Source organism: Musca domestica, unplaced genomic scaffold, assembly GCF_030504385.1.
Source record: "Musca domestica strain aabys unplaced genomic scaffold, Musca_domestica.polishedcontigs.V.1.1 5, whole genome shotgun sequence".
Taxonomy (NCBI): Eukaryota; Metazoa; Arthropoda; class Insecta; order Diptera; family Muscidae; genus Musca; species Musca domestica.
This window is the reverse complement of record NW_026712346.1, coordinates 12,288,739-12,303,440: the sequence shown is the minus strand read 5'-3', so window position 1 is coordinate 12,303,440 and position 14,702 is coordinate 12,288,739. Positions and strand designations below refer to the sequence as shown.

At 36.0% G+C, this 14,702-nt stretch overlaps 1 protein-coding gene across 1 annotated transcript; it reads right to left on the bottom strand.

Annotated features, from left to right (window-relative positions):
- Positions 1–1,561: 1,561 nt before the first annotated feature.
- Positions 1,562–2,795, bottom strand: LOC131805020 (uncharacterized). Its single transcript, XM_059128247.1, has 2 exons — positions 2,733–2,795; positions 1,562–2,658 (listed from the first exon to the last, which is right to left on the bottom strand). Exons 1-2 carry the CDS (start codon positions 2,763–2,765, stop codon positions 1,657–1,659), a joined length of 1,035 nt encoding a protein of 344 aa, XP_058984230.1. The 5' UTR covers positions 2,766–2,795; the 3' UTR covers positions 1,562–1,656.
- Positions 2,796–14,702: the final 11,907 nt, after the last annotated feature.

The window sequence follows — 14,702 nt, the reverse complement described above, 5'->3', positions numbered from 1 at the left end:
TATAACATGGAGAAGGAAGCGAGGTAGACTCGTAGTTACTTTTGAGGATCTTCATAGAATCGCTTTATGAGTCGATGAATGCATGTCAGTCCGTCTGTCCATGTGTTTTTGTGAAAAAATCATGTCACATTTATTTTCCCTTTGAGATGAAATTTTCCAAACAATTTTTGTTTGGCCCAAGAACGAACCCTCACCTATTGGTGAGAATCTGTTCAAATGTAGATATAGGTCCCATATCTACCTTCAACCGATTTCGTGTTAATTGTTCACCAAATGGCCAATATCCGGCCAAATGACATGAATTTTGGCATGTCTAGAAGTATATCAAATTTGGGAGCTATAGCTATATCTGAAAATCGGTTCAGATATAGCTTTAGCTCCCATATATATGTTTCATCCGATTTGGTGCAAAAGTCCCTCACTTTTGCACACTTCACAACAATGATATTTGATACAGGGCATCGGATACTTGTTCAGATTTTTATATAGCTTCGATATACATCTTCATCCGATTTTACGGCTATTGCTCACCATATATGTAATGGTGAGCAATAACCATTTGGTGAAACTCGGTCCGGTATATATATTGCTACAATAAATATATAAAAAATACGACCTGGCTGACATGCATAAATCGACTCAGAAAGTGATTCTATCTACAATTCGGGCTTGGGTGAATGAATGAAGCTAGAATTTTTGAATGTTGATATCGGGGAGACTGTGAGTGAGTTCGGTTGAGATTTGAATGTGGTCTTGGAAGTATGTTACACAAAAAGTACGAAAAGAACTAAATCTCTTATATGAGAATGGGATATGGTTGGAAATCTAAAATTTATTATTACGGTGGTTTTGGAAATTTGCTCTAAAAAAGTACTAAATGGTACAAAATTTGGAATTGGGGGATGGGATAGAGCTGGAAATCTGAGATTTGGAATGAGGGTCCTTGACAAATCCAAAGGGTTGTTTGTAAATTCGAATGATAAGTGTACGAAAAATTCTAAAATTCACTCAATATGGCATAGCTGTAGAGCGATTGCGAGGACCAAGAACACTGTATAGTTTGCGGTACGATAAACAAAATTGTCCGCTGAAAATATTTTCATGATCGTAAAAGATAAAAAAAAGTTGAAAAAGGCAATATATTTTCTACTTGGCTCTGAGCGATCTGGAAGAGCTGAAACTCTGATTTTTTTTGTAAAGAAAATAGTGAAAAAAATAGTTTAGCAAAATTCATGTTAAAAAATGCAAAAAGTAGTAAAAGTTATTGAAATATTGTTTTCAAAGAGTTGGAGCTGTGAAATTTGTACTGGAAACGGAAAATTCAATTAATATTAGTTCCTTTTTCCGGTACCGGACACTGACTGATGGCTAAAAATGCTAAACGAAATGAGTGTGTTGATGAAACCATAAAACAATCAGAGGGAGTCGTATTAACTTAGGCATATGAATTAGACACCCTTTACCTGGACCTGGGGACAAACACGATTGCAAGAGATACCTACCTAGCATCTCTATGTATGTATATATACATGTCGAAAATCGCATTTTTTAATTCCGCTAACAATACGTATTATATACAATTTATTACAGACTACTTAGAATTAGTGTTCTATAAATATGAGAAAACTATAGCTAAGGGATTATAAGGCATTGGCATCACTTGTACAGCAACGAATGGTGTGGCGTCTCTGAGATCGTCCCGAAGTCATCGTAATAGGCATACGATTCGGAGTTGCCATAAAGTGAATCGTAAAACTTATCAGAATAAGCAACTGAGTCGACTGGAACCGGCGACGAAAATGTTCCGGTTCCTTGGCAGGGGTATTGGCTGTATTCTGGTAGTTTGGGTATGGTGTTCGCCTGGAAATTGTCTGCTTCAAGATCGAGAACTGCTCTCGAGTATAAATTCTGGAAATATGATGGCAAATCGGAGAGTTCAGTTTCTGGGGACGAGAAGTAATAGGTTTCGTGTTTATTTCGGTAGGATAGGTCGGGCAAGTATTTCTTCTCATTGTGGGCGCTGTTGAAATCACGGTTGTAGCCATGGGAAGCAACTGGCGAAGACCGATAGTAGGGGACCGAATTGTAAACTTCGGCAACAGGTTTTTGCACTTGAACACTTGGTGGACTTTCATATTTACTGGGGTACCCATAACTTGGTGGCTGGTAAGGTTTCGGGTCACTTGCGGGCGGGACCAATTTGCTACTGTGATAATATGTCGACTCGAGACGGCCCTGTGGCAAGGGCTGAGATACCTCTGTTATCTGGATTATTTGACTTTTGCTTTGTGGATTAACGACCACCTTTCGACAGAAGTCCTTGCAGCCATTTTTACACTCACAATAGCACTTCTTGTAGGGATCATTGCTCGGCGTTGTCGTCGTCGTAAGGGGATAAGGTGTGGTTGTACTAATGGTGGTGGTGGTGGGCGTTGTTGCAGTTGTCGAGGTCTCGGGCCTTGCGGTTCTATACGACGTAGTGGTGGGATATGTGTATGCTGGGGGCACTATTGTCGTACTATTCGATGGAATTTCATCGCATGGAACTTCCTCCCAGACCTCCTCTTCACATTCAAAACAACTGCTGGGATAAGCCTCAGCAGGTGTGAACGTCAACTGGCAGAAGAATATCGCTGCCAAAACTAGCAGGGTTCTTATCTAAAAGGGAAGTTAACACATTCTCCATTAATCACTCAATCTTATCACAACGTGGTCCACCGCTCTTCACTTACCTGTGCTACCTGCATTTTGCACGTCCCATACATAGTTGGCAATCGTCAAAGATGAGCAAAAAAAACCCCAGTCCCAACAAAGAATGACCGATAAAAGCAAACAATGGCCAAGAACTAAATGCAGAAAAAAGTAGGCGTGTGTTAACAAGACGTTACTAACAGCAGTCTAAACTAAGTTTATGGCAAAAGCAGACGTTTTATAAGCGCTAGCCAAATGCCCAAGCTAGTTGGGCAAAAACCATTCTCCACTCTTGACGGAAGTTCGAAAAAGAAGCACGTTCGACTGTTTGCCAAGACATTTCTGAACGCGTTGTGCGTGTGTGTGCCCCAACTCTGTTATTACAATATGCTATTATATATGTGTGTGTATGTTAGTGTACCCTCTACCGGGTCAGAAATCTAAGGTATTTACCTAACAGCTCCCTCTCCAACTTTTCATTCATTATTCATTTGTCCGTTCTCCTGCCGATTCGTACGAGAGGGAGCAGAAAGTTTTGACTTCTTCGAGCATTATTTGAAATTTGAACGCAACAATGACAGTCAACGTTCTTTTTAAGCGAAATTTCTAAGCGCAAGAACGTGAGTTGCGTTCGGCAACTTATCGACTGTTCGTCTCTCACTGCCATCCGCCCTCGATTTGCATGTAACATGTAAATAATACCAGAGCAATTTATTGCTTGCTTTCACTGCTTAATGGCATGATATTTCCATAAATGATAATAAATAAGTGATTTTACCCCAAATTGAATAATTGAACATTAGAGCTCTGTCTGGCCATACGGATACAACTTTATTTCCTTTCTTCTTTTACATCTTAAAATCAAGCTCTATTTTCTGGAAAAGTGGCAAACTTAAAGCTTTTTTTTTACCAACAATTCCAATCCATGTTTCCAAGAAAACTAAACTTTAGGTTACTTTGTGGAGAGTACGTACAAAATCACAGATTTGTGTTAAAACTCACCTAATATCGTGGATACAGAGGAAACTGCTACTCTGAGAGTTCGTAAGTGTCTCGATATCATCAAAAGGCCTGTTATATATAAGTCACATATTCATGTCAGATTAAACAGAAATATTTACATATAGCAAGTTGTAAAGAATCGCCGACTTGTTTCACTAGTTATGACAGATAAAAGTTCGGTACCAGAAGAGGTTCACAGGTATATATAATCTGTACAACAAAACTTTGTATGTCGTTTTATGAGCTTCATGGAAAAATTTTTGATACTTTGCGGGGGGTGGTACCAGAAGGAGTGGACCGATATACCCCATCTTCACGCCAGACCTTCGGTTAATAAACAATATTGTGATGTATGTAATTTGAAGGGAACCGGATGCTTATTTCGGATGGTAACTTTGTGTTTTATGAGCATCATGAATATTCAAAATTTTTACCCCTTGTAGGGGAGGTACCAGAAGGAGTGGGCCGATATATTCCATCTCAACACAAGACCTTGTGTGACCAGATGTGTGTATTTTGAAGACAATCGCATTCTTACATCACATTTTACAAGAGTTCTAATTAATCAACATTTTTACCCTTTGTGGGGAAGGTACTTGATGGAGTGCACCGATATTGTTCATTTTGACACCTGACCTAGCACTGATGCAAATATTAAGATTTGCAAAGTTGGAGCAAACTTGGATTACCTCTTTCCTTTTTGCGCAGTAAACTTTTTTCTTTGAAAATTTTGACCTTTTGTGGAGGAGGTACCAGAAGGAGTGGACCAACATAGCCCATCTCCGAACTCGATCTAAGTTTGATAATAATGTTACGATGTACCAAGTTTGGACCAAATTGGATACTCCCTTCAAGAGTTATCGTTCACACGAGCCAACCAGACAGACGGACGGACGGACATCGCTCGATTGACTCCATATGTCCTGAAACGAATTTTGTCCAAAGAAACCTAGGGTCTAAATCCGTTAACCGTAGTCAGGTTTTTGCCTATGAAATGATATATACCCTCTGCAGCCATATGGCTGAGCGTACAACAATCTAAAATAAATGTTCGTTTATATATTTTTACTTCAGACTGTTGGCCCAAAGAAGCGGACCAATTGTGTAAAATTTCTTATCTGACATAAGTCAGATATTCCACTTCATCTAATACTGATAAAAATACTGAAAAGTGCAAAACTCAAAGAAAATCGAACGTTTATTTCCAAGTTTATGCGAATAATTGTTAATCAATATTATTGTCTTTTGTGGGAGAGGCATTCACATCAGATCTCACGGTGAGAGAGATATTTAGATATAACAAGTTTGAAAAGAATCTCTGGCTTCTTTCGCAAATTATTAGAGGTGTAATTATTCAAAATTTGTACCCGCTGTGGTGGGAGTTCCAGAAGGAGCGGATCGATATATCCCATCTTCACACGAGATCATGTGTTATCAAAAATGTTGGGATTTGATAAATTTGAAGAGTATCTGATGCTTATTCGCATTTAATGAGATATATAATTATTGAAAATTGTTGACCCTTTGTGGGGGAGGTACCAGAAGGAGTGGTCCTATATATTTCATCTTCACAATAGATCTTGCATTGATAGAAATATTAGGATATGCCGCGTTTAAAAGAAATCGGATGTTAATTTCGCGTTTAATGCACTAGTCAAAATTTTGACAGCTTGTGGGGGAGTTACCAGAACAGGTGGACCGAGGAATGCCAGCTTCACACCAGATCTTATGATCGTAAAATATTAGAATGTGTGTAATTTGAAGACAATCAGACTCTTATTTATTATTTAATAAGAGTTATAAGTATAAGTATATTTTTTGAAGTAAACTAAAATTATTATTTGATGATTTCAGCTTGGTGCATGCTATTGCAAGATTTGTGTTTTATTGCATTTTTCCCAACGTTTCAATTTTTTGATGACTTCTTCGGGGAATTTACGGAAATGCGTTAAGCTTGCAACGAAATGTTGCAATGAAAAACAAATTTGCAATACAAACAGTGTTCAGTAAGCTCTAAACATAAAATATGAAAAATATCAAATTCTACCAAAAAGAGATTTATTTCGTCATTCATTTATCATTTTTAAGCATTGTGTGGATATGGTCAAATAATAATAATAATAATAACTTTGAAATGTCTATCCATTATATTCGTTCTGGGCATGTGTTATGGTTAATAACTGTATCAAATTACGTAAAAAAATCTCTTCCGCTTTTCATTTTATTTTTCTTGGTATTCAGTTTAGTGGATTATTGTTCGATTATTAAATATTTAAACAAATAGTGTTGGAAGTTTAATTATGTATGAACCGTATTCGACAATAACGATTCAATTTGGAAATTATGAACGGAATTTGTTTAAAACACGCACACACACACACACCATATCACTTGTTTTAATACTTGTATAATATTTTAGGTAATAACCTCAAATGCCAGCGATTGGAAATACAATAGCGACTTTGCTACCGAAACCGAGAGAATAAACAAAAGAACTTTTCACTGACGACACAATAAATATATTGAAATTGAAAAGACTTAAAACGAAATACCGATGCACGTCTCCACTTCAATGGTGCTGATAAATTTCCCACTCAAGCAATCTGAAAGAATGGAAATCGTTTCGAACCAAACACTTGATAAATATCTTGTGGCCGCACGGCCTATGCGTCCAATGGTATTTGAGTAAGTATGTATATATGTAATGTTTGGAGTTGGATGGCTGATGCATTTGAAGTTTGGAGAAAAAGAAAAACAAACGAACAAACAAATCCTATTATTTTGAGTATTGTCTCTATCCACTGGGTAGAGGTTAAAGGCTGCCACAAGACGAATTGCATGAATTATGTTTTTTTTGACACACTGACTTTGACTGTCCAATCATGTGTTAAGTATTTGCTCAACATCGACACCCAACAACAACCCTCATTTTGACTCATGTCTGCCACTGTCAAAAGTTCGATTGTGGCTTGGTGTTCTCAAGAAAAGCATTATGTCGACGATGACAGCGAACCATGTCTTCGATATAATGGTGTGTCATTTGTGCGTGTGTGTGTTACTCCGACGGTAGAGGAGAATTTGTGTGTGCGTTGTTATTGTGAAGCAATAAACACATTTAGAAATATAACATGTTAAAAAGCAGTAAGTTCGGCCGGGCCGAACTTTGAATACCATCCACCATTTCGAACGATTTTGGAAATTTTCAAAAAATAAAGTCCTTAAAAAATTCTGTTAAAATTTTAAAAATACCGAATATAGCCGTTATATTGGGGTCTTTACGACATGGACCTACAAAGGCCTTGTTTGTATAAGCCATTACCATATTGAAATTCGAAACTTAAAATAAATGGTGAATAATGTAGCCAAAATCATCAAAATATCGTATATAGGGAGGTACCGTTATATCGGAGCTGTGCGAAAACCTGGACCAGCATAGACAATTTTCTGTCACAGGCTATAGCATCCATTACGAACTTCAAATACGACATCTCAAAAAATTTCGGTGGGTATTGTACCTACCGAATATAGGGAGGTACTGATATATGGGGCCTATACGAAGACCTGTAACTGCATAGACAATTTTCTGTTACAGACAGTAGTTTCCATTACGAACTCTAAATACGTAATTTGAAACAATTCCGGTGAATAATGTCGCTAACATCATCAAAATACCGAATATCGGGAGGTGCCGTTATATGGGGGCTATACGAAAACGTGGACCTGCACAGACATAGGCATGGCATAGGCTGTAGTATCCATTACGAATCTCAAATACCAAATTTGAAACAATTCCGGTGAATAATGTCGCTAAAATCATCAAAATGCCGAATATCGGGAGGTCCTTATATATGGGGCCGATTTGAAAATCTGAACCTACATGGCCCATGTAGGCCATGCCTACTGAATTTTAGCCTTCTATTTCAATTCGTTCGAAAGATAGCGTGATAACAACAGACAGACGGACGGACATCGCTAAATCGACTTAGAATTTTACGCGATTCAAGAATATAATCATATAATATAATCATAAAATTCTGATCATAAAACATTAGATCAATTTTAAATTAAATTTATTAATTAACTTTCTTTCTGTTCCCAAACCTGTAAGAATCTACGAGTTTTGCAATTTTGTCGATAATATCTGGTACATGCTTGCAGTTCTGGAACAGAGCAAAAGTTGATAGTATTCTTCAATAATCAAATCAATTTTATAAATCAAATGAAAATTATAAATCAAATGGATTTTTTTTATTAGGGAAATGTCAGAATGTTATTATTTATTACTAATAATTCATAGCGCAATCGCAATCATGAATGCCCATTTTCATTGATAATTGTAGCATGTTGTTACTAGAACACATTTGTACTCACTATTCAACATCCTCATTTATTGGTCAATGCCTGTTATGACGATGGGTTTGAGCCTGACCGACATGACGAGACATCGAGCATTTGGTTGGATGTCACGTACTGTTATGCGTTTGATCAAACAGGGCATAACATGACGAGCGTTTTCTGCCCATGGCAAAAATAGAGAAATATGTCGCATTTGCAGCCCTTTAGTAGAGGTGCAAAATAATAAAAGAGAAATTCTTTAGAGAATTTTGAAATAGTTGTTTTTCTGGCGTCCAATTTTTAACTTCTTTCATAGTTTCTAAACAAAAACTCAATCATAAATGCTTTAAAAAGTAATGTTAAAATGTTTATGGATGTTTCAATCATAACAGATAATAAGATACACAAACACCGCGTACATACTTGCCCGCCTATGCTATTCAGTCTTTCATTTCAAGAAATGACATTATGCAGCAAAATAATATTTTATGAAAATCTGTGGTTTAGTTCGAAGAACGTCGTACGGCACACAATAAAAAGTAAACAAAGAATAAGTTGTGCAAACTATTTGCTAAATTAGCATTAAATTCACAATTGCATTTTTTATACCCTCCACCATACTATGGAGGGTATATTAACTTTGTCATTCCGTTTGTAACTCCTCGAAATACTCATGTCAGACCCAACAAAGTATATATATTCTTGATCAGCGTAAAATTCTAAGTCGATTTAGCGATGTCCGTCTGTCTGTCTGTCCGTCTGTCTGTCTGCTATAATCACGCTATCTTTCGAATGAATTGAGATAGATGGCTAAAATTTTGCACACAAGTTTATTTTTCTAGTAGGCAGGTTAAGTTCGTAAATGGGCCATGTAGGTCCACGTTTTCATATAGCCCCCATATAACGGTACCTCCCTATATTCGGTATTTCGATGATTTTAGCGACATTATTCACGGGAATTGTTTCAAATTCGGTATTTGAAGTTCAAAATGGATACTACACCCTAAGATAGAAAATTGTTTGTGCAAGTTCATGTCTTCGTATAGCCCCCATATAACGGTACCTCCCGATATTTGGTATTTTGATGATTTTAGCGACCTTTGTCCCGGAAGTAATTTAAAATTTGGTATTGGAAGTTCAAAATGGATACTGTATAAGTTCGATACCTTCCACCACAACTTTCCAATGCTCGATCAATCACGGATGCTGATTGGCGCACAGGCATCTCCTCTACAACTCCCCTGGCGGAGACCGTAGTGAGCGGATCGTCGCTGGGCATTGGTTGTTGTCGGTAGGCTCAACTTGCTCTCATTGGAAGTAGTTGTAGTTGTAATTGTAGACAGACATGGGACCCTCAGCGGTCACTCAGAATCATTGCGTTCACTTGTCTTTTAGAAACGGAAGAGAAACCCAACACGGCCACTGTCGCCAACACCATATTTGAAAAGACGTAATTTTGTTGTTGGAAAAGAAAGAGTCACAATAAAGCATAAATTATATTTAGAATAATACTAATTTATCTTTGTTTCATTTCTTGATTTTGTCTTTCTTTTATCCTACACCACACGCGCGAATAAGATAGAAGATTGTCTGTGCAGGTCCACGTCTTCGTATAGCCCCCATATATCGGTACCTCCCTATATTCGGTATTTTGATGATTTTAGCGACATTATTCACCGGAATTGTTTCAAAATTGGCATTTGAAGTTCGTAATGAATATTACAGTCTAAGATAGAAAATTGTCTGTGCAAGTCCATGTCTTCGTATAGCCCCCATATAACGGTACCTCCCGATATTCGGTATTTTGATGATTTTAACGACATTATTCACGGGAATCGTTTCAAATTTGGTATTTGAAGTTCGTTATGGGAACTACAGTCTGTGACAGAAAATTGTCTGTGCGGGTCCATGTCTTCGTATAGGACCCTTATATCAGTACCTCCCTATATTCGGTATTTTGACGATTTTAGGTACAATATCCACCGAAATTGTTTGAGAAGTGGTATTTGAAGTTTGTAAGGGATGCTACAGCCTGTGACAGAAAATTGTCTATGCTAGTCCAGGTCTTCGCACAGCTCCAATTTAACGGCACCTCCTTATATACGATGTTTTGATGATTTTAGCTACATTATTTACCGTTTGTTTCATGTTTCGAATTTGAATATGGTAATGGCTTATGACAAACAATGCCTATGTATGTCCACGTCGTATAGAACCCAATATATCGGCTATATTCGGTATTTTTAAAATTTTAACAGAATTTTTTAAGGATTTTATTTTTTGAAAATTTCCAAATTCGTTGCAAATGGTGGAGGGTATTAAAAGTTCGGTCCGGCCGATCTTACTAATGGCGGCAAAGTAATAAATCACATTGAACAAATGGGCATTTAGTTTGCAATTGCTTTTGTTGTGGCATGTAAAGTACACGGGATTTTCACTTTATACGAAAATTTTCAAAATGCTGTGGTATAATTTTTATAGGTAGCAGCAAACGCCAGCTGATTTGACTGATTTATACACCCTCTGTAGCTGAGCGTATAAAAATAATAGATGCAAAAACAAAACTTGTTCATAACCTCCACCACACAATGGAAGGTATATTAAGGTAGATATATATATATATATATATATATATATATATATATATATATATATATATATATATATATATACTAGCTGGCCCGGTCCGCTTTGCCGGCCCGTACTTTTAGTCTTTAAAGCATAATAAATCACAGATCTGACTTGTGTAGGCGTCACAATTTTGATTATAAGTAATGACTTGATTATGAGTAATGACTCCATGACTAAATATAAATTAATATTAATGGCAAAAATTATAATTACCGTCGGTTTTAGATATTTTGAATAGCCTGATCTTATTTTTCAGCTATAGGCTTTAATTTGAGTGTTAAATACCTATATGATAAAGAACATCTATAATAGCCCCATGTGAAAATTCAGCTCAATTTTTGATATCGTAAAAAGCATTCAAATGAGCTACAATTTGAAATTTGTATTTCCAACGTTTAAAATCCCGTACTGCTTGGTATTTAGATTTGTTCACCTCATACTTGAAGGTAGAATGTTGTCAGAATAGCCAAAAAAATTACTCTTTTGGGCATAAATTTTTTGTCATTTAAATTGTGCGATGGAGATCCAATAATGTCCACATTTTTCATCGTAGTGTAATTCAATGACGATTAGAGAAATGTTCGGTCTCGTGTTACTTTCTAATTTCGTATTTCTGCCACAATTTCCGAATGAATGAGTCCCAGATTGACATTTCGGAGTTTATTTCATATAGACGTACATCCCAAATCTACGTTCCCAACCAATATTCTCTTGGGGGTTACAAATTCAATAAAATGCCAAATTTTCTTTTGTGACTAAACATTGGTTGGGAAAGTGGACTTGGGGGTATACTAATGTGGGGACTATACTTAAATAAATGCATATGGGGATAATTATCTGTTAGATGGTTTTCTACCTCAGGGTGTTTTACCCAATGTAGCCTCAAGACTAAGATGGGCCCTTTTCCGAAAAATAAATAAAAAAAAAAAAATAAATTATGAGAAGAGGTTTTCTTCCCCCTTACAAACAAAGATGTCAAATAAGGGCCAAAAAATGGAAAAAGTGTCCAAGACCCCGAAAATAGCTTAAATCATATGATGGTGATACTAAAACGTGATCATTTCTTGCAAGGGTGGTTTTTTTTTTTAATTATCAACATAAGGTAAAATTAGTACGAAAAATATGGTTAAAATGTAGAATATACTTGAAATCGGGTTGTTCCGTTATCGGGGGTTATGACCCATATCATGACTTCCCAAAGCTATTAAAGGTATCTTGAATTTCTGGAAGGAATTCGCTCTACTATTTTGCGTCCTTTATATAAAACTTTTTCCTTTTCCCTCAGATGGATGATAGTAATAATTCTGCCCGGTCGAACTTATTTTTATACCCTACAACACTATGTGTTGGGGGTATTATAAGTTTGATTGGGCCAAAAATTATGTAACACCACGAAATATTGATTTCCCACATAGGAAAGTATATATGGATCTTCCTAGCTCGCCGAGCTGAGTCGATCTAGCTATGTATGTCCGTCCGTCCGTCTGTCCGTCTGTCCGTCTGTCCATGTTAATTTGTAATCACTCTACAGGTCGCAATTATGGCCCGATCTTCACGAAATTTAGAATGGAGGTGGGGCTAGGGTCAGAATAGAACCCTATTTCTTTTGGAGATGATCGCCAAATGTTTAGGGGTTGAAATGGACCAAATACTGAAAAAATGTCGGATTTTGCAGTAGCTATACAGGTCGCAATTATAGACCAATCGACGCGGAATTTCGCATGTAGCTAGAGTTTAGGGCGGGGAAGAAGCCTACCAATTTGGGTGGTCATCGGATGATATTTAGCGGGTAAAATAGGCCATATCTGTTTTGTTGAAAAAATTCAAAATTTTTCATTAAACCGCGAATATTTTAAATCCCGGCGAAATCACAAAGCAATGACAAGGTTACTTCTGATCTTTACGTTGATGTTAAGATCCAAAAAATCGAATATATAGCAAAATATGTGCGATATATATGTCTGTCAAAGAAGATATGCTTGAAAGATCTCATATATGTCGAGAACGGCTGAACTGATTTCGACAGTTCTCATTAATTCAGAATGGCCTCTTGGCAGGAAAGAAACAACGTCTAAAAAATCGCATAAAAATATCTCTCTAAAGATGAAAATATTGATTTTGTAATATTTTCTCATATTTTTTCCATTTTGTCATATTTTTGGCATATTTTCATTTTGAATTAAACATTTAGTAATATTTCTACAGCTAACAAAACTAAGTAGTTAGGATATTAGAATATCATATACAGATCGCATTTATGGCCCGATCCTTACGAAATTTTGCATGGGGATAAGATGAGGGTCAGAATAGAAGCCTACTCTTTTTGGAGATGATCGCCATATATTTAGGGGTTGAAATGGACCAAAAAACTGCAAAATTGTCAGCAGGTCGTTATTATCGCCCGATCCTCACGCACATTTGAATGGGGGTTACTGGACATTGCAAAAGCCAAGCAGTTTTGGATGGCCACCCAAAAATATTCAATGTGTGAATAGTTTGCCAACTTTTGTCGTCTAAATACGAAAATGTCCATTCCAGTTACTCTTTGGAGAATTCACAAATACAGGAAAGACGCATTTCTGACTATTTCGTTAACGCTGATTTCGTTGAAGAATATAGTCAAATGTCTGTATCTCATATAGATGCGTTTCAGTCAAAAACCATTAATAAATGTTAATCTTTTGCCACTTCTGAGAGATTATAAAGGTCTTTGGGAAATATTGGTTCCAGATCTAGGAAGACCATTTAAGTACAACATCTACCAATAAATTGAAAATGAGCAAATTATTCGAAAATTAGAGAACGAAACGTTTTCTTTTATTATTTGTCACAATATCTTGTGGAATTCTTTCGAGTATCTCGCTATATAAACTGTATCGTTTATTATAGTGTTGTAGGGTATTCAACGGTCGGCCCCGCTCGACTGTAGCCTTTGCTTACTTGTTTTACTTGTTTTTAAAGTAATAAGTAGTATTTGTCATTGAAATTGCGCGTTGGAGACCTCATAATGTCCATATCTTTTATCATAGTATAATTCAAAAACGATTAAACAAATGTCCGGTTCCTTAAATCATATGATGGTTATACAAAACGTGATCATTTTTTGCAAGGATGGTTTCTTCCCAAATTACCAAAATTAGTATGAAAATATGGTTAAAATGTATGATATACTTGAAATCGGGTTGTATCCTTATCCGGGGGTTATGGCCCATATCATGAACTGCAAAAGTGATTTAAGGTATCGTGAAAGTTTTGGAAGAATTTCTTAAAAAATAGAAATCCTTTTCCCTTTATATTCGGTATTTCACTGATTGCAGTCCCAATGTATTTTGCATTTTGAGTTCTCATTGGACGAATTATTGTCATATGAAAGAAACAGGTCCACTTTTTGAAGTGAACCCCATAACGCTTTTTCGGTTATTTTTGTTTGTATAAATGTGTTCGCTAGATGCCAATTTTATACATGAAAGATCGCCATTTAACATCGAATTGAAAACAATAAGAAATGTACACTTCAATATAGAAAAAAAAAGAAAGAATTGAAAAAAGACAAATAATCTTCAACTGGTTCGCTGATTTTTTTACGGCAAATTTTTAAAGTTTGTCTGTAGAATGTACTATTATTTTGAAATTCGATTTCATTGAAAAATTTTAGATTTTTCTCGATTTTAGAATTTTCATATCTTATTCTCTTCTGAAATGATATTATTCGTATTACCCAATAAATACATAAAATCTATAAATAACAGTTTTATCCGTTGTCGCTTTATACTACCCAAAAAAACTACACATCATATTAGAATTCCAAAAAAAAAAAAAAAAAAAAAAAAAAAAAACACTAATGGAAAAAAAAATCATGCAAAATAAAACATTACTATTGTACATTTTAAAAGTCAAAATGCAAATGTTCTAAATTTCACATTTTTACGCGATTTTTTTGGATTTTATGCTTTTCTGCCAAGAGGCAATTCCGAATTTGTCTGAATCGTTAAAATCAGACCGGCGGTCTTTATGTTATAAGCGTAGTAACTAACATAACTTTC

What these genes read in the sequence shown, in the direction of transcription:
- LOC131805020 (XM_059128247.1), bottom strand. Translation starts at nt 2,765, where the DNA reads ATGTATGGGACGTGCAAAATGCAGGTAGCACAG. An exon ending in GCAAAATGCAGGTAGCACAG is followed by an intron (nt 2,659 to 2,732) that starts GTAAGTGAAGAG and finishes CTTCCCTTTTAG; the next exon opens with ATAAGAACCCTGCTAGTTTT.